Source organism: Bos taurus, chromosome 16 (genome assembly GCF_002263795.3).
Source record: "Bos taurus isolate L1 Dominette 01449 registration number 42190680 breed Hereford chromosome 16, ARS-UCD2.0, whole genome shotgun sequence".
NCBI lineage: Eukaryota > Metazoa > Chordata > Mammalia > Artiodactyla > Bovidae > Bos > Bos taurus.
In genome coordinates, this window is record NC_037343.1 from 34,983,209 (window position 1) to 35,004,095 (window position 20,887).

Consider the following 20,887-nt stretch of genomic DNA (forward strand, 5'->3'; position numbering starts at 1 on the left):
GGTGAGAAGAGCCATTTGTCTACACAGGGATCAAATGCAAGGTTAAATACTGAATGGTGGCACTAGCCCTACCCCTTTCTAAAGAAAGAAAAGAAAGTTAGTCACTCAGTCGTGTCAAACTTTTTGTGACCCCATGGACTGTACCCACCAGGCTCCTCTGTCCATGGGATTCTCCAGGCAAGAATACTGGAGTGGGTTGCCATTGGGTTGAGATCTTCCCAACCCAGGGATCAAACCCCGGTCTCCCACATTGCAGGCACTCTTTACTGACTAAGCCACTAGGGAAATCCACCCCTTCCTGGTCCACCCCAATTTATTTTCCCTAGCTTGCTCTTAAAATGTTTACATAGCTAAGTAGAAATTGGAGGATCCCATTTTTGAAAAAAGAACTGTACAAAGAAAACATGCTGATGTTGAAGAATTCACAAAACAAAGTCAGCTTGTTGCTAACGAGTTCAACCAAGAGTAATAAAACCCAAGACTATAAGCCCCACTCATTTACACAAAGCTTGTTAAGCTTCTCAGTGCCTCTCCCAAATAGGAAGAAACTGACAAGAAGCTAGGTGTTAGAAAAGTCTCCACCATAAAAGAGAAAAGCCAAAACACATAGGAAAAAAAAAAATCCAAAGCTAACAGAAATAATGCAGAGAGAAGAAAATGTACAAGAGAAATGTACAAGAAAATGTACATGTATTTAATATTAAAATTAATATTAAATTTCTGAGAGGAGTGGGAAAGAGGAGAGTATATTCATGAAATGAAACAAGGTCTTAGAAAGGGTTCTTAGATATGAAAATGACAGCAAAAACTAAATATTCATCAGAATTTTCTGTAATGATAGAAAAGTTCTGTGCTGTCCAACATGGTAGCCACTAAGGACTTGAAAACTGACCAATGCAACTGGAGAACTAAAATTTAATTTAATGTTAATTTAAATAACCACATACTTTGCCAACAAAGGTCCGTCTAGTCAAGGCTATGGTTTTTCCGGTAGTCATGTATAAGAATTGATGCTTTTGAACTGTGGTATTGGAGAAGACTCTTGAGAGTCCCTTGGACTGCAAGAAGATCCAGCCAGTCCATTCTAAAGGAGATCAGTCCTGGGTGTTCATTGGAAGGACTGATGTTGAAGCTGAAACCTCAATACTTTGGCCACCTCATGCGAAGAGTTGACTCATTGGAAAAGACCCTAATGCTGGGAAGGATTCAGGGCAGGAGGAGAAGGGGATGATAGAGGATGAGATGGCTGGATGGCATCACCAACTCGATGGACATGGGGTTTGGGTAAACTCTGGGAGTTGGTGATGGACAGGGAGGCCTGGCGTGCTGCGATTTATGGGGTCATAAAGAGTCTGACACGACTGAGTGACTGAACTGAACTGTGGTCAGTGGCTAACATACTGGATAGCACAAAGTTGAAAGACAAAATAGAAAAAAAGTCTCCCCCAGAAAGAAAAGAAGACAAAGACGAATAAGATAGAAAAGTTCCAGAATCTAAAGACCAGGAAAAACCAATATCTAACTAATAGAAGTTCCAGAAACAGAACAGAGGAAACAGAAAAGAAGAAACAGCAACCTGAGTATAAGGATTATGTAATTTGAGCTGATGAACATAAAGTTCTTTTTTAGTACCATTATACATTTGTGCTGTCTTAATAAGCTTGGCTTATTTCAGCTGACAGTAATGATTCTTCTCAATGCTCAACTTGTCACCAGTTTCTCTGTGGCCATCTTCTTTAGGCTCATTTCGTTTTCTTTCTCAAGGTGCTCTGATTCATTTAGCTGGTAAACACTGAGACATTCTTAGTCCAGCCAGAATGAACTACTTTGAGTACCTTTAATATGCTATCCTCTTCCATACATGCTATTCCTTTAGCCTCAAACCACTCACCCATTTTGAAAATCCCAACTCATCTTTGTAAATCCAGGACACACTCGAGCTCCTCTATTAGGAGACAGTAGAGGGCTTGGCTTGGAGTCAGAGCTTCCCCATTGACTAAATGTATGACCTGGCAAGTCACCTAATCTCTAATTGTTTCCTCATCTGCAAAGTAGAAATAATGGTACTGCCCTCAGAGGCTTTTTACGGAGTAAATAAGTTACTATGTGTAATGTGCTTAGAAAGGCACTTAGAAAACAGCTCAATAAATGTCTCTTATTATTAGTAAAAGGTATTCTCTCTTTCAGTGGAGTTAAGTACATCCCCTTTGTCTCCATGGAGCCTAGAATACATCTCTATTATGGGACATACCATATTTCTATGTATATAACCACGTGTCTCTCCCTTAGACAATGAGTATGTTACAAGCAAGGATTATGTTCTGTTTTTCTTTATATTCCAGAACATTCCAGAGTATGTTCATTATAATAATTAATGCTTAGTAAAGAACTGAATGGTGAGTAAAGGTAAAGATCTGGACTAGACTAAAATCTATGAGAAAGAAGTAACTATTAACCAGAAAGACAAAAAAGAAGTAGGAGGACTTAGCAATGAAAGAGAAGCCAGGGGTGGGGAGGAGCAAAATAGATGAAGGAGATTAAGAGGTACAAAAGACTAGGTATAAAATAAATAAGTTACAAGGATGTAATGTACAGCAGTGAATATAGTCAATACTTTATAATAACTTTGTATGCAGTATAATCTACAGAAATATCAAATTACTATATTGTAGAATCGAAACTAATACAGTTGACCCTTGAACAATGTGAGGGTTAACCTGAGTATACCTGACAGTCGGCCCTCTGTGTTTATAGTTCTCTATCACCTGCGGAATCAACCAACCATGGATGGTGTGCTGCTGCTGCTACTAAGTCGCTTCAGTCGTGTCGGACTCTGTGCGACCCCGTAGACGGCAGCCCACTAGGCTCCCCCGTCCCTGGGACTCTCCAGGCAAGAATATTGCAGTGGGTTGCCATTTCCTTCTCCAATGCATGAAAGTGGAAAGTGAAAGTCAAGTCGCTCAGTCGTGCCCGACTCTTAGCGACCCCCTGGACTGCAGCCCACCAGGCTCCTCCGTCCATGGGATTTTGTAGTACTGTAGTATTTACTATCGAAAAACATCCATGAGTAAGTGGATGTGTACAGTTCAAAGCCATATTATTCAAGGGTCAATCATATAATATTGTAAGTTAACAATACTTCAATTAAAAAAAATTAAATTCCAAATTTTATAGTCTGAGAGAATAATAGAGATCATGTAACTGACATTCATTCATTACAAAAAATGGTAAATAAAATATGGCAATGAATATCACAAAATCCTGCCTTTATGAAGATTACAGTCTATTGGAAAGAATCAGAAAATAAACAGTTGAGACATAATTTATGGTGTTGCTGCTGCTGCTAAGTCGCTTCAGTCGTGTCCGACTCTGTGCGACCCCAGAGACGGCAGCCCATCAGGCTCCCCCATCCCTGGGATTCTCCAGGCAAGAACACTGGAGTGGGTTGCCATTTCCTTCTCCAATGCATGAAAGTGAAAAGTGAAAAGTGATGTCGCTCAGTTGTGTCTGACCCTTAGCGACTCCAGGGACTGCAGCCTACCAGGCTCCTCCGTCCACGGGATTTTCCAGGCAAGAGTATTGGAGTGATGTGCCATTGCCTTCTCCGAATTTATGGTGTAATAAGTGCTAAAAAGAATAAAGGTTATAAAAAGAAGCTGATAAGAAATAGAGTTTGCTTTTTATTGTAGATAGATTTAAGGTTATAAGAAAGTACTTATGTAGACACAGGAGACATTTACAATTATTGTGGCTGGTACACAGATTAGAGACTGTTAAAGATGTGCAAGTTCTCTGCATAAAATGAGATAATTAGAGTCAAGGTGGTGGTGGTTTAGTTGCTAAGTCGTGTCCAATTCTTGTGACCCATGGACTGTAGCCTGTCAGGCTCCTCTGTCCATAGCATTCTCCAGGCAAGAATACTGGAGTGGGCTGCTATTTCCTTCTCCAATTAGAGTCGTAAGAACTTATTAAGGAATAAATTTGAACATAAGAGAGAACAGAATCTGGAAATATGAACAGAAAAGAGAGAACGATGGGAGCATACATCACAAGAGACATACTATTGGGAAAAAGTAGAAGAAAATAGGAAAGGACTGAATGACATATAGCAGAGGTAGTCAGTAAGTACTGCTAAACTGTGATTGAGAGAAAAAAAAGTTTTTACTCCCGAGAGGTATTTCTAGATTTGAGTCTTCAACAATGCCAAATGCTAGAGGTAGGATTGGGTGAGATGAGAAAAAGGCACTAAGCACTTGGTATATTCAAAAAAAATGTTCAAGTATAAAGGTCTTATATTTTGTGGTCACTTTTTAACAAAATTAACCAATATACCCATTGGTTCTAAGAGACATATTTTCTCTAGAATTGAGTTGTTTTCAATCAACACTCTGTACAGTGCTCACATGTAGAAATGTTTAAAAGATGTTTACTAAGTGAAGATTTGCCTTTAGTATTAGTTCCTAAGCAATAACAAAACATGCTTTTAGAAAGAAGTCTTTAATATGTTACCATGGCAGTGTCTGGATTGTAGTGATCAATCTGCTCGAGAGTATTTATATCTTTATTCCCAAGTGCTATTTGAAGAGCTATAGAATCATCAACATACCTAGGTTGGTAAGATTAAGGAAAAACAATTTTACTAACAACAAAACAAACAATACTGTATTAAGACAGCAAAGTGTGGTCTATTGTCAGAGAAAACCTTCAGGTTTATGACTTCAAAGGACCCTACTTCCTTTCCACATTTGGCTTCACTGAAACCGCATGATAGTTTACTAGTCACAGCAGGAGTTGGCGATTTTCTGAAGCAAAGCCCCATGGCATCAGTTATTCCCTGTCAAGGGAGATGGAGAGGAAAGCCCTGCCCAGGTGACTCACAGCTCCACATCACCCAGTATGTACGTGGCCAGTGGCTCTGCGGACAGCATCCTCAACTGGTATACTCACATGACCAGAGCGTTCTTCCTGATTAACTGAGCTTGCTTACCATGAGTGGTTCTCTTCAGTGCCACCTCTGGAGTATGTACCTTAAGAGACTGACTGTACATGTTTCTGTCAAATCAACCTAAGTAATTAGCAAGTTATAATGGATGAGCTTCAGGTTTATAAACAAATAGTTACTCTAAATTTTTAACTCGCATGATAATTAAATTTAACAAAATAAAGATTCCACTATATAAAAAAAAAGAAAGCCAAAAACAATTTGCCAGCTTTTGACTGAATGTCTAGCTAAAAATACCACCACAAAGATATGGAAGGAGTGCAAAGTTCTACCATTCTGGTTCAGAAAGGATACTGCCCAGCATAGCTTAGTGTTTTGGGATCAACATCATCTTCATAGGCATTCAGAGGGATGAGTTTCCTTTTGATGGGATCAAAAACTAGCTGATAGAGGAAGGTATTGTTGGCCTGAATAAATCCTTTGATGTAATCTTCTGGTACTGTTATGTTCATCTTGAGATAATGTCCAATTTTCCTGACGACCTAATAATGAGTATAAATATATTTATGAGTTATTTAATACCTGAAGATAAAGAATAGGGGAAGTATTATTCCCAAGATCCATCACTTTACATTAGAGAAGGATGAGGAGGGATAGAAAAATCAATTGCCTTTTTTGGGGGGGTAGGTGGAATAATTGCTTCACAATGTTGTGTTAGTTTCTGCTGTACAATGAAGTGAATCAGCCACATGTATACATATCTCCTCCTTCTTGGACCTTTCTCCCATTCACCCCAACCCACCCGTCTAGGCCATCATACAGCTACATTAAAAACCTCAACCGGTAAACACGTCATGACTTAAAATTCAAAGATATGTTCTTCGCCTTCAAAGTCTCTTTCATCCAGAAAGCAAAAACAAAACACACAATTACCTGAGAATTAAAAAAAAAACAAAAAAAACAAACAAAAAAACACAAATATTTGTAGATCATATTTCAAAAAAGAAGTCAACATTTTAACTTCTATTAGAGTCATGGATGATTAAAGCTGGAAGAGATGAAGAAGAGAAGACCCAGAGACCTGAAGTGATCCTGAAGTCACAGGCTAGTTAGTACATGTTGCTCTATTTCAAAATCTGCTACTATCTCCCAACCTTGAGATCTGTCTACTTCAGTACACCACCCTTGGCCCTGAGGACTCACATTTTATAATCTTGGAAATTCTGCTCTGCAAACTCTAAGGGCTTAAGAGAACTACCCAAGGTACAGTGAGGGTAGGAATAATCTACTTCATTTTTTAAGGAAAAGACATCAGAGAATTTATACAGCAGTGATGTAATGAGGTCTCAGAGTTTCTTTAGAAAATACATGACACGTCCTCAAATTGTATGAAGAAGTAAGAATCTGGCTATATTTTATTAAGCCATGTTAAAGAGATTTACATAAATGTGCAATTCCTTTCATAACTTTCATTTTTTTAGAAGAGTACTTCTCATAAAAATACAATATCAATGTTAAAATGCAATGCATTAATTATTGTTAATTTTAAGTGAATTAATAAACATTAAAATTCTTCTCTTTTAATTTCTGACTCAGTAAATTTCAATAGCTATCACCCATATAAACAAAAATAATTGTCACAAAGAGTTTTTAAGAGTGTAAAGGGATCCTGTGAGACCAAAAACTTTGAGAACCGTTACTACAGAGTAATAGGACAGAAACAAAAAAAAAAAAATCGTGCATTTTAACATTAATTCAACCCTAGAATATCTTATCCTGAAGTTTCTTTATATTAGTCTTCATTTTCAAAAAACTACTACTAATCTTCTGTCAACTGCTGAAAACAGGATTCATCTGCTGCTGAAAGCAAAGCTGTAGTGTTAATCATTTCTCCTTTCAATGACACAATATTGGTTATGGATATAATAGAATATTTAAGATCCACATTCTGATTGATTCATCTATTACTTAAGAATTGCTTAGAAACTGAACACAAGAGTTGGTAAGTCACTCTTACCTTTAAAATATCTGGATTGTTGGCTAGTCTTAGTAGTTTGCAGGCCTTGGCTAATCCAATTCCACGCAGTGATGAAAGATAGTCACAGCCTGAAAGAATGCACATGTAACGGAACTTCTCTTCTGTGAACACATCCCCAAGCTGTTTGCACATTCCCAGACGAGCCTGATCAACTTCTAGTCCATTTCCAAACTGGTCCATTTTTAAAATAACCTTCAAGAGGAAGGGAAACTGTGAACACCTGTAAGAGTCATTTTTATTTTTTATCATCTAATCCACTGCAGCATTTCTAAGAAATCTTTCCTGTTCTTTATCATAAGTGAGCAGACAGATACGTAGGCCAGGTAATTATTGTGAAATTTGCAAATAAGTTAAATTGAAACACAGGCCATGGCTGGACAATGTCATATGCCAGCACTCGATCGTTTAGCCTCTGGTGTAAAGAAGGCTCTTTCTGCACCTACTTCCTACCTGCACTACCGGGTTATCATGTCAAACAGCAATTCTTACAAAAAGCATTTTCTCCTTACCTTCCACTTTTACATATTAAAGTAACCCTTTGCTTAGTCTTAAAGTAATACATGTTACTTGTAGAAAATTTGGAAAACAGAAATTCAGGAAGAAAACAGAAATTGCCCCAGATGTCTTATCTATCACTATTACCCAGCATCAACCTTTTCACAGATCCTTCTCGACATTTATGAAATAGATAATATAAAATAGATATTAACAAAAATGAGATCAACGTATAGTTTTGTATCTTAATATCATAATAAAAATTTCCATTAAAGTTTTATACATAATTTTAAAAAACTGCAAAGCATCTCATTAGTAGATAAGTTAGCTTATTCATCTAATCTAATTGAGAACTATAAAGCATATAAGTAATCGTTATTAAAAAATAAGGCTACATACCACTACAGAATTTAGAGAAAACAAAAATCCTCTAACTTTAAGGGCTTAATCTGAAAAATCATTCAGATTATACAAATGTCAAGCAGCAAAACCTTTCTTCCCACTTTAAATAAAATTATTATTAACATCACAAGTAGATATTAGTTGCAGGTATTATATAAGATAAAAAAACTTCAGCACCTTTATTTATGTTAGGTACCTTTTTACAGCCAAAAGCAAGGAGATCAGAGTCCTCCGTAATTACAGCTTGTACAATGCCAGCCTTATTAAGATAGGCCAGCTGCGCATCCGCTTCATATGGGGCCACAAGACAATCTACTCCCTGAGACCGAGCAGCCTATGAGAAAGGATGAGTCAGTCTCAAGAACAGCATCTGGAAAGCACTGAACAACTTCCTGTATCAAACCAATTTATCACCAGCCTCAACATGTATTGAATACATGCTAGTATTATTTTTGGAAGTCATTTCCTTTGAAGTACAGGTTTCTACTTTTAGTCCTAAATATTGAACTATCAGTTCAGTTCAGTCACTCAGTCGTGTCCAACTCTTTGCAACCCCATGAATCGCAGCACGCCAGGCCTCCCTGTCCATCACCAGCTCCCGGAGTTCACTCAGACTCGCGTCCATCGAGTTGGTGATGCCATCCAGCCATCTCATCCTCTATCGTCCCCTTCTCCTCCTGCCCCCAATCCCTCCTAGCATCAGAGTCTTTTCCAATGAGTCAACTCTTCACATGAGGTGGCCAAAGTACTGGAGTTTCAGCTTTAGCATCATTCCTTCCAAAGAACACCCAGGACTGATCTCCTTTAGAATGGACTGGTTGGATCTCCTTGCAGTCCAAGGGACTCTCAAGAGTCTTCTCCAACACCACAGTTCAAAAGCATCAATTCTTTGGCGCTCAGCCTTCTTCACAGTCCAACTCTCACATCCATACATGACCACAGGAAAAACCATAGCCTTGACTAGACGGACCTTTGTTGGCAAAGTAATGTCTCTGCTTTTGAATATGCTATCTAGGTTGGTCATAACTTTCCTTCCAAGGAGTAAGCGTCTTTGAATTTCATGGCTGCAATCACCGTCTGCAGTGATTTTGGAGCCCCAAAAAATAAACTATGACACTGTTTCCCCATCTATTTGCCATGAAGTGATGGGACCAGTGCCATGATCTTCATTTTCTGAATGTTGAGATTTAAGCCAACTTTTTCACTCTCCTCTTTCACTTTCATCAAGAGGCTTTTGAGTTCCTCTTCACTTTCTGCCATAAGGGTGGTGTCATCTGCATATCTGAGGTTATTGATATTTCTCCTGGCAATCTTGATTCCAGCTTGCACTTCTTCCAGCCCAGTGTTTCTCATGATGTACTCTGCATATAAGTTAAATAAGCAGGGTGACAATATACAGCCTTGACATACTCCTTTTCCTATTTGGAACCAGTCTGTTGTTCCATGTCAGTTCTAACTGTTGCTTCCTGACCTGCATATAGGTTTCTCAAGAGGCAGGTCAGGTGGTCTGGTATTCCCATCTCTTTCAGAATTTTCTACAGTTTATTGTGATCCACACAGTCAAAGGCTTTGGCATAGTCAATAAAGCAGAAATAGATGTTTTTCTGGAACTCTCTTGTTTTTTCCATGATCCAGCGGATGTTGGCAATTTGATCTCTGGTTCCTCTGCCTTTTCTACAACCAGCTTGAACATCTGGAAGTTCACGGTTCACATACTGCTGAAGCCTGGCTTGGAGAACTTTGAGCGTTACTTTACTAGCGTGTGAGGTGAGTGCAATTGTGCGGCAGTTGGGGCATTCTTTGGCATTGCCTTTCGTTGGGACTGGAATGAAAACTGACCTTTTCCAGTCCTGTGGCCACTGCTGAGTTTTCCAAATTTGATGGCATATTGAGCTATATGTAGTCCTATATATTGAATCATATAGCCGCTAATAAATCTTTTTTAAAAATCAATGTATGAATTAGGGAAAAAGAAATATTGCTATACATTTGGTGGGGGGGGGGAGGGGAATACAAGCTGCAAACTCAATTTTTCAAATTATAGAAATCTACCATCTTAAGAATGATTGTGCTCTAAAGAACACAAGTCACTTGTTTCCCCACAATCTCTTACCACAGAACACAAGCCTGACACTGAACTGATGAAACTAACAGACTCTATAACTATTTATCTTCCCATTTGTTTATCAAATAGTTTGAACACAGACCTGAAAAGGGGTTGTGTGGGCTGTGACTGTGGGTGTGCTGACACTAAGATTTATGGTAATAGGTAATAAGGAAAGAAGCTTCTAAGAAGCAGGTCAAGTGGAAATGATCTGCTGCAAATCTCGTGAGCTGGCCAGTTGACTTCAAGAGATTTCTGACAGACACTCAAGAGTAAGTGTTGAAGATTATGAGAGTGGGGTGGGATTGAACCTCTAGGAATTTATTCCTTCTGTCTCTGCAGAAAACATTTATCTATGTAAGTGACTCATCTAGAAAGTGAGAGCTGAGCTGTTTGTTCCTCAGGATTTCTTCTTTGGAAATTGCTGGACTCCTCTCTTTTACCTAGATATTCTTCTCTTCTTCCTCTGACAACCAGCTTTCCTAAAGGTTAGACCCAGAATAATCCTCCTCCCTTCACCTCCTTGCTCTCCCATTAACCTAAATGAACCGTGTAATCTGTTACTTTAGCTTCTTGTTTAGCTCACTTTAATTACGTTGTGGGCCATAGTATGTGTGATATTAATAGACCGTATGAAACATTCTCTGGCTTCTGAGACCTTCCCTTCACGAAGAAGCTGCTTTCCCTTAAGGAGATTGGCTTGTCGTCTTCTGCAAGATTAAAAAAAAAAAAAAAGTGAGAAGAGGACTCAAAATATTACAATATTATACCCTTGAATTGTATTCAAGAATTTTTTCTGGAATAAAAAATGCTTGACTCATATGAACGTGCACACCTGTTCCTTGACTATGCTAACCCAGATCTTTTGGGCTTGTAGACAAAAATAACACGGATTTACAGTGCCCATATGCACAAGCTAATCATCAGACTTTCTCACAGCACTGCTACATGTCAAAAGAAAGTGAAGTAATGAAGCCACGTTAAGAAAATGTAAGTCACGGCTTTTATACCATTAAAATTAACTTTCCATTATAAAGGTACAACTTTACCAACCCCACTTAGTGAGGTTTACTTCTATTTGGGGCTGACTCACACTAGCTTTAACAACTACGCCCAGTGGTGTCTCCTGTACAGCATAATGACTCCTAAAAACCAACAGAGGATAAAAACAAGAATCGATGAAAGTAGTAGAACAGACCCTTCACTAAAATGCTTCACTAAAATTCTTAAAAGAAAATACAGAAATCCTTTTTAAAGTCTACTGTAAAAATACTAGATTCTGTTGAGTTAAATATGAGATACAATTTCAATTAAAACTACTAAAAGAATAAAAATAGAGTACATCACTTTTCAACTAGAAATAAGGGACAACAATAAGAGTGGAAAAAACAATCAACCCAGAAATCAAACAAGGTAGGAGGTATATATTAGTAATTAAGATCAAGGTAAAAAGAATAAAACTACAGTTTTAAAAATGACAAAGACTGATGGAATCGATTAAAAAAATTACAGTGATATATTCTTTATAAAAGGCAAACTTAAAACCAATGACATAGTAAAAGTCAACAGAAAAAGAAATTAGAAACATACAAAAGAAAATTGTTATGGCTATATTAACATCAGACATAATAGACTTTAGAACAAAAAAGCACAGAAATTTAAAAAGTCAGTGCATATTGTTCTTACATGCCAAAAAAATAACAAATTCTAAACCTGAATGCTACCGATAAAATAGCTTCAAAACAAACAAAGCAGGAAAAAAAAATGGACAGAACTACAAGGGAACTGACAATTCCACTATTATAGTGAAATTTTAACATACTTTTCTTAGTAATTGATAGATTAAGTAAAGTGAAAGTTGCTCAGTTGTGTCTGAATCTTTGTGCCTCCACTACAGCCAGTCAGGCTCCTCTGTTTATGGAATTCTCCAGGCCAGAATACTGGAGTGGGTAGCTATTCCCTTCTCCAGGGGATCTTCCCAACCCAGGGATTGACCCCAGGTCTCCTGCATTGCAGGCAGATTCTTTACTGTCTGAGTCACCAGGGAAGCCCAAGAATACCGGAGTGGGTAGTCTATCCCTTTTCCAGGGGATCTTCCTGACCCAGGAATCGTACTGGGGTCTCCTGCTTTGCAGGTAGATTGTTTACCAGCTGAGCTACCAGGGAAGCTCATTAAGTAGGATTAAGTAGACACACATTTAAAAAAACATTCAAAAAATCAATAAGGATATGGAAGATTTGAATACTACAACCAATAAGCTTGATTTACTGGACAGACATAAAACTATCCACTCAATAACTGAGGAATACTTTCCTTTCCAGCATACATGGAACATTTAAGGAAATCCATTTAGGTACGAGTTTAAAACAAGCCTTGACAAACTAAAACAAAAGAGAAATTAGTATCATAGAGACCACAATGTCAAACCTTAAATAATTACATTAAGGTATCACTTACTCTCTTCTAGACTTTTCCACTTCCTTTTTAGAAGGTAAAGTACATCCATCAAATACCAGGATAGGCTTGATCCCATGAGATAGTAACATATTTACCAATTTCATACAAAATCCTACATACCTATGAAAATGAAGAAAAATAATTAAGAAATATAAACTCTAATTTAGACTTGGATTCAAATCCTGCCTTGGATCCTAATGGGCTACTGGCTATATGTTTTCTTCAGGTGTAGATTTAAGACTTTACATTCCTGAAGTTCTGACATTGCATTATTCTAAATCTAATCTTTTTACCTCTCCACCCTCCCACCCGTTTTCTTTTGCTTTGAGAAATTTCAAATCTATTGAAAAGTTAAAAGAACAGTAGAATACCTGATTTCTCCAACAACACCATTATTATACCCAAGAAATCTAATAGTAATATAATATTATCTAATATACAGTCTATATTAAAATTTATCCAATTGTCTCAGTAAGGTTATAACCAGTGGTGACCTAATAAACGTGCAACAACCAGTTCTGGGGAAAGGGGTGCCTGATTTGTAGTGTTTGTCAATTGCCTTGACATGCGTATTCTACAATGGTGGATAAACTACTAACGCAGGCTCATTAAATGCTGAACTGGGAGAAGATGGTGTATAGGAAGCTCATGTAAGTTGACTGTAGCACAGCTCTGCTACAGTTTTCCCCCAGTGCAGGATGCAAACAAGAATCATGTATTGCATTTAGATTTTTATTCTGGCAAGACAATTAAAATTACTATGTGTAGAGTCATTCCAGGGTCACAAGGATGGTTCAACACATGTATATCAAACAAGGTGATACATCACATCAACAAAAGAAAAGACAAAAACCACATGATCATCTCAATAGACACAGAAAAAATATGACAAAATTCAACATCCATTCATGATAAAAACCCTTATGAAAGTGGGTATAGAGGGAACATATCTCAACATAATAAAAAGTTATTTATGACAAACCCACAGTGAATATAATACTCAACAGTGAAAGCTCAAAGCCTTCCCACTAAAATCTGAAACAAAACAAGGATATCCTCTCTCACCACTTCTCTTCAACATAATACTGGAAGTCTTATCCACAGCAATCAGATAAGAAAAAGAAATAAAATGTATTTAAATTGGTAGTGAAGACATGATACTATGAATAGAAAACCCTGAAGTCTCCATACATAAACCAGGGGAACTGATAGACGAACTTAGCAAGGTAGCAGGATACAAGATTAACATACAAAATCAGTTGTGTTCTTATATATTAACAATGAAATGGCAGAAAGGGAATGAAAACAACAATCCCTTTTGAAACACTTAGGAATAAATCTCACCAGAGAGGTGAAAGACATATGCTGAGAAGTATAAAACATTAAAAGGAAACTGAAGATGACTCAAAGAATGGAAAGATATCCCATGCTCTTTTAATTGGAAGAATTAATATTGTTAAAATGGCATATGACCCAAAGCAACCTATGGATTTAATGCAATATCTATGAAAATACCAATGACATTTCCCCCAAAACTAGAGTAAATAATCCTAAAACTTAAATGGAACCATAAAAGACCTAGAATTGCCAAAGCAATCTTGAGAAAAAAAAAACCAAAGCAAGAGGCTCCTGCTTAACTTCCCGGACTTCACACAATACTGCAAAGCTATAGTAACCAAAACAACACAGTATCAGCACAAAAACAGGCACAGAGATGAATGGAATAAAATACACAGCGCAAGAATAAACTCACACACCTCTGGACAGCTGATCGTCAACAAAGGAGGCGATCTAGACTACAGGCTTGTGGTTGCCAGAGGCCGGACCTGTGGAGTTCATCTGGTAATAAAAGATATCCCCTGCACTCTGGATAGCTCTTCCAGTTACTCAAAAATATTAGAACCCTTAACAAATACCAATAAATAGGAGATAAAGTTCTCCTCCTAGGGAAGAGAATTAAAAGAAACACTGAAGGCAGCACTGAAAAACTTGCAGTTTTGAACTATTACTGCTACTGCTCAAATTCAGTTCAGTTCACTCAGTCATGTCCGACTCTTTGTGACCCCATGGACTGCAGCACGCCAGGCTTCCCTGTTCATCACCAGCTCCCTGAGCTTACTCAAACTCATGCCCATTGAGTCGGTGATGCCATCCAACAATCTCATCCTCTGTCGTCCCATTCAAATTCAGTGGTAGAAAACAAATCACTTTCCAAAAATGATTACAACAGTTGAGAGTGGCTGAAATGCCCAGACTCTCCACTTTTGGGCAAATTAACTTGATAGGCCTGAAAGCCCCAAACACACAGCTACTTTTCAATAATGATTTCTCTATTGCTGTCCATCCCCACCCCCTCCTCCATTTTCTGTAAACAAAAAGGATCATTAATGTCCTTTGTGCTTAAGTACATCGGACTAAGATCTGTGAGCCTTTACTCTAGGAGATAAAGCATGCATTGCAGAAAAGAAAATACATAATAGTGTCCAAATCCCTGTGGAAAATCTCTGTCTAAAAAGCTATGCTTGCTTGTTTTTCTAGTGTTTCTATTTAAAAAATAAAGAAGGCATTTGTACTGCCTCAAATGAAGGCACAGAGTTATGACTGGATATCAGGATGGCCACAATTTTTGGCCCCAAGTGAAGTAAAAGGGAATGAGAACACCATGTCCCTTAGAAACAACTGCCTTGTTTGGCTAACAGGGCTTAGCAAATGTGTTGCCTATGAATTGTGAAATCACCATGGATTTGTAGAATATTGTTAAAAAGTTTTACCTTAGATAATAGAAAAAAGAAGAGAGTCTTTGGCCTTTGTCCATTAGTGTCCTAATACTCTGGCTTATTAGAAAGAATGGAAACTAGACCTATATCAAAGAGGGAAATGTTCCTTGGCAATATTCTAAAGCATATATTCTCACTTCTTAATAAACCCTGCACTGAATAAAAATGACTCATTTCTGAAAAAAGGTCATTGTAAGTCTCATTCTTAACTGGCAAAGAATTAATATAAGATCCAAACTTACTTTTCAGTAGGTTCACCTTTGGCTAGCTTTTCTGCACAAGCAACAGCTCCTTTGTGAAGCCAGCAATATGTATCCACAGCTACCACCTGCCCTTTATACTTCCTTATGTGGATAGGTTCAGAAGCTTCTTTGATAAATTGCAGCAATCCGTGTATCCCCATAGTGCCAAGTTAACTATATGATATAAAAAGAGAAAGGGAAAACAGCAAAATTTAAAGCAAAATATATTTACTGCAGTTTTGGAAAAATAAAGAAAAGAGCTTGGAAATTGATATAGCAACTGTTATTGTTCAGATATTTGAGAATCACTGCTCTTTAATATTTTAAGTGGGCCCCTCTCTGTCAAACAACCTCCATAGTCTAGTATCCTAATCTAATGCCACTTGATAGTTCCTTAGTGTTTATTCTTTCTAAAGTGCTTTCCCATTTGGAATCATGTTTACTCTAAGCCCTTAACACTGAACAAAGCAGGTAGAAGGTACTAAAAAAGTATGAGTCTGTCTTCTCTCCAAAAAGGCATTGCTTTATAACATCTATAAAACTGTATATGCTATGATATCACCTGCATCTGCACAGGCATTATATGAAATAACATGCAAAATACTTCATAAGACATTTCAACTGAAAATAAAACAAACAATTCTAGAACTAAAGGTGTACTTTTTTAGGACTGAAATTTACCACCTTCAGAATGCTTTATTCCAAGAAACCAACATTCTGTTAATAAGCAGTGGTGGTGCCCAGGGGCAACTCCATCAGACTCTCTGAAAACTATCCCCAAATAAGGAGAAACTGCACCTACTGTCCAATTAGTTTCGAGAAAAATGTTTTAGCTTTCCACCATCTTCCATCCAAGTTGCAGCCCCAAGCCTCCTTTCTATACAGAAACCTGTAGCTGCCAATCCTTTCCCTAGCAATTACTGTCCCCTCCTCCAAACCCCGTGACAAAAACTGAGCAGTTGCTTAGCATTTCCTAAAATAAATCTCTCACAAGAGGTATTAAGTCTGGGAGGAAAAGAAGAATGTACAAGATCAAAAGACAGACTCACGCTGATGATACCCTGTATCAAAGTTCTGATAGTCTAGTACAGCAGTCTTCAAATTTCAGTTCTTCCTACAGTCTAAATTCCACTCCTAGGGACTATGATTCATTAGTCCTCGAGTGAGGTGGGAATTCTGCATTTTAAACAAGGCAGGTCATTTGGATGCAGGAGGTCCTCACACCACAATTTATGAAAAACAATTAGTCTCCGACCTCTCAGAGGTTCCTAAAAAGAGTTTTCTTCTTCTGAGGAAAATTGACATAGTGTATGCTGGTGCTTAGTCGCCAAGCCGTGTCCAACTCTTTTGCGACCCCATGGACAGTAGGCTGCCAGACTCCTCTGTCCATGGGACCTCCAGGCAAGAATACTGGAGTGGGTTGCCATTTCCTCCTGCAGGGGATCTTCCCCACCCAGTGATCGAACTCTCATCTCTTGTCTCCTGCACAGGCGGGTTCTTTACCACTAGCGCCACCTGGGAATCCCCAAGGCGGATTCTTTACCACTGAGCTACCAGGGAAGCCCGACACAATACATATATTTCGTGAAACTTACAAGTTTCTCCTAAATGTTTCCTCTTTAGCACGATGAAACAATGAAGGAGATCGGGGGGTTTTAGGCACAAAGCGTCCTCAGGGGACCGCCCGCGGCACCCGGCAGTACTGACAGCACAACGTCATCGCTCCAGCCTCTCTCACGGACTGGAAGGGGGGCCCACACGCCCTTTCCAGAAGACACGTTCCTTTGGCCTGCACAACATGAAGAATATACTTGTCAAGCATTTGGAAGGTGGGAGCTTGCAGGTAAGCCTGCCCTGGTAGCTTCCTCAGGAAAACGAAAGGACCCTCCTTCAGTCAGCCAAACCGCAGCCCTGGTCTGGCTGAGCGCCCTCCCCTGGCCCATATACCCCCGCACCGTCTCCCAGGGCCGCTGCAGGGTCTAGTAACTTGCCAGATGCTCCTCTTCTGCCCCTAAGACCCGGGATATCCAAGGGCAGGGGCGGGGACCAGCCCGGATCTACCGCGTGTTCTGCACAGCTGGCTCCGCTTGCTTCCCGGGGAGGTCCCTCTTCTCCCGTCCGTCCGATGGCAACTAGGTGCGGACTCAGAAGCCCAAGGCCACGGCCCGCACTCACCTGTGCCGCAGCGCGCCAGCCAGCTGCGCCAAAAGCTAGAAGCAGGGACGCAGCGCAGCACGGAGGGCCGGACTTTTCAATTTGCGCGGGATGGCCCGAGACTCCGCCCAGAAGTGACGTCACCTCCTCTGCGACGTCTGCTCAGCTTCCCACGGCTCCTCGCTTCCTGCCTGAGACACCAGGTCCTGGCCACCTGGATACCTGTATCCGCCACCGCAGTCAGCCCCTGGACTCCGAAGCGTCCTTATGGAGGGTGAGCGGAGCTGGCTGAGCTGCCTCACAGGGCATGGCTCCCGGAACGCTCGTTGAGCTCCTTTCGCAGGCTGATGGAGTCGTGGATCTCTCCCAATTGCGGCCTCAGGTCCAGGCGCTGAAGCTGGGAGAACGCCGCCCTGTGTTTATGTTGAGGTTTCCAAACTTAAAAAGGGTCCTGGCTGGAATTGTCCCTAGTGCTTGTGTTGTGCTGCTTACCCTGGCTCTTAACAGGCGCTGCACGTGGTTCCAGGAACACAGAAAGTGCAACTTGAAGTATACATTCTTTGGACCCTTCCTGTAGACTTCCAGAAGTGGAGGAAGCGCTTACTAAGTAATTTAATTGATAAGTGACAGAGAGTCTTTACTTAAACTAACTGGACGGGCTCCTCTGCCCTCTTCTCAACTAAGACTCAACCTTGCTCTATAAAGACTTGAATAGTAACATAGTTTGTAACATCAAGTCCACATCCTTGGGGCTTCCCTGGTGGCTCAGTGGTGAAGAATCTGCTTGCCAGTGCAGGAGACACGGGTTCCATCCCTAGGTCGGGAAGATCCCCTGGAGAAGGAAATGGCAACCCTCTCCAGTATTATTGCTGGAAAATCCATGGACAGAGGAGTCTGGCGGGCTACAGTCTGCTGCTGCTGTCGCTTCAGTTGTGCCCGATTCTGTGCGACCCCATAGACGGCAGCCTACCAGGCTCCCCCGACCCTGGGATTCTCCAGGCAAGAACACTGGAGTGCGTTGCCATTTCCTTCTCCAATGCATGAAAGTGAAAAGTGAAAGAGAACTCGCTCAGTCGTGTCCGACTCTTCTCGACCCCATGGACTGCAGCCCACCAGGCTAGTCTATGAGGTCGCAAAAGAGTGGAACCCGACTTAGCAGCTGAACAACTACCACCACATCCCTTGGGTCACCCCAGCCCCACTTGAAGTGCCTAACTGAGAAAGCTCAAGGCTACCAAAAGAATTCAGCATTTGTTCCCGTTAACATCCAAAGACAAGATCTCTATCCCCAGCGTCTCTAAGAAGGGAGGAGGTTAACTTCCATAAATTCTGCTTAGCAGTCTCAGGTCAGTTCTCCTTCCCATTCTTTTTTATTTTTCACTCCCTGACTCTACTGAGTCACCACGCACACACACCCGTATTTTCTCTTGAAACTGCCCAGTCACTTCTGTACAAATCCAGGGTGAGTTCACTTCATGATTGACACTTTTCCTTATTGCAATATATTACTGACTGAAGTCTGTCCTAACCACCTTACCTGGTGTCCTGCTTTATCTTTGGCCTGGAGAAACTAACCAAGCAGTCATGAAAATGGGTTATGGTGCATAGACTTTAAAGACATTTTTTATTTTGGCAGCCACATGGGGTGAAACTTCGAGTCCTCATGATACTCTGGACCTGATTACTGTCTTCTTAGGAATATTGCAGAAAAAGAAATTGGAAAGAACCTTAGGTTAGACCACAGAATATACTCTTGGCCCAGGGATGGGCATGAATGATAAATTCAGACTCAATTTAAGGAGTTAAAGGAGGAAAAGTGATTTTAAAAAGGCTCCCATTTTGACTGCCCACTCTGCATGTTTTTCCTCATACTTCTTTTTAAAGTCTTTTCATGATGAATCTAACATCTATCATGTCAACATACCACCTTATAAATTGTTGGAAAGATGCCACTTGGGGAAAATATGCTAAGTGGGAACGTGGCTGCCTCCCCCAGGTCTAGTCTTAATAGCTGAGGCTAGGAGAGGAGGTCAGAAAAACGATCTTCCTCTGTGGTTCCAACACCTTGTACAGCAGTAGACCTCACTCTGGATCAGCTTGGAGCTGCCTGTAGTGGAAGTAGGGGGAACAGTTCCAAACTGTAGTAAGTGGAAAAGGGATCTAAATGTGGGTGGGGAGGGGGGGAGGGTGGGCCTTAGAAAGGAGCCCAAACATCAAAAATATGCCCACTGCATCATGAGACTTGACAGGTTACTGCCCTACGAACAACCCATATCTTTATTACTAATTTGACTCCAAAGGTTCTAGACAGGACTCTTGGCTATAGTGTTTAAAAACTAAAGAAGAAAATATCAGTTAACAATGATTTCCTAAACAGAATATTTTTACACTTTGAGAAGGTAAAACCATTTGAATCAATTCATGCAGTTACTTACTATTGGGTTGGCCAGAAAGTTTAGGTATTTCCATAACATCAATGCATGCCTTAGGTGTGCCTGTCCGTACTAGGTGATATGGGGAACACAAAGAACTGGTTACTGTCTTTAAGCAAGTTTCTGTACACAAAACATATATTCATCAAAAAGTGAAATCACAAATCATGATGATGTGTTAATAATTCTGAAATGAGTGGCACAGACCACACAATTATCAGCTTAAAATTCAGTTGTCTTATCAGCTCTCTGAAGTCTTTCCTGACATGTGCCCAAATATCCTGTGATGACCTCTGCCTTGACACTTCTCATATTATTTTATTTGACTTTGTCCCCCAGATTTACCAGATAATAATATAGGCCCAGTTACATTTGAATTTCGGGTAAACAGATACATTTTTTTAGTACAAGTATGCCTAATGCAATTCTAAAAAAATTTCCACGTGTATCTGAAATTCAGACGTACCTGGACAACTGGGTACATAGCACATCTTCTTCATCCATTCACCCATCAGTAGACACTTGGGTTGTTTTCACATCCTAACTATTGTAAATAATGAACATAGGGGTGCATGCCGTAATGAACATAGGGGTGCATGCTGCTAAGTCCCTTCAGTCGTGTTCGACACTGTGTGACCCCATAGATAGCAGCCCACCAGGCTCCACCGTCCCTGGGTTTCTCCAGGTAAGAACACTGGAGAGGGTTGCCATTTCCTTCTCCAATGCGTGAAAGTGAAGTCGCTCAGTCGTGTCCAACTCTTAGCGACCCCATAGACTGCAGCCTACTAGGCTCTATCGTCCATGGGATTTTCCGGGCAAGAGTACTGGAGTGGGTTGCCATTG

The 20,887-nt window shown here is 40.0% G+C and overlaps 1 protein-coding gene across 1 annotated transcript in view; it reads right to left on the reverse strand.

Annotated features, from left to right (window-relative positions):
- The window catches only part of EXO1 (exonuclease 1), a 46,775-nt gene extending 29,076 nt beyond the window's left edge, over positions 1–17,699 (reverse strand). Inside the window, exons 1-9 of the mRNA NM_001304987.2 lie at positions 17,450–17,699; positions 17,054–17,247; positions 15,459–15,632; positions 12,440–12,559; positions 10,568–10,691; positions 8,074–8,211; positions 6,960–7,172; positions 5,297–5,484; positions 4,510–4,606 (exon numbers count right to left, since the gene is read on the reverse strand). Coding sequence (NP_001291916.2) covers positions 4,510–4,606; positions 5,297–5,484; positions 6,960–7,172; positions 8,074–8,211; positions 10,568–10,691; positions 12,440–12,559; positions 15,459–15,619 — 1,041 coding nt within the window. The 5' untranslated portion in view covers positions 15,620–15,632; positions 17,054–17,247; positions 17,450–17,699. The remainder of the gene's footprint in view (positions 1–4,509; positions 4,607–5,296; positions 5,485–6,959; positions 7,173–8,073; positions 8,212–10,567; positions 10,692–12,439; positions 12,560–15,458; positions 15,633–17,053; positions 17,248–17,449) is intronic.
- Positions 17,700–20,887: the final 3,188 nt, after the last annotated feature.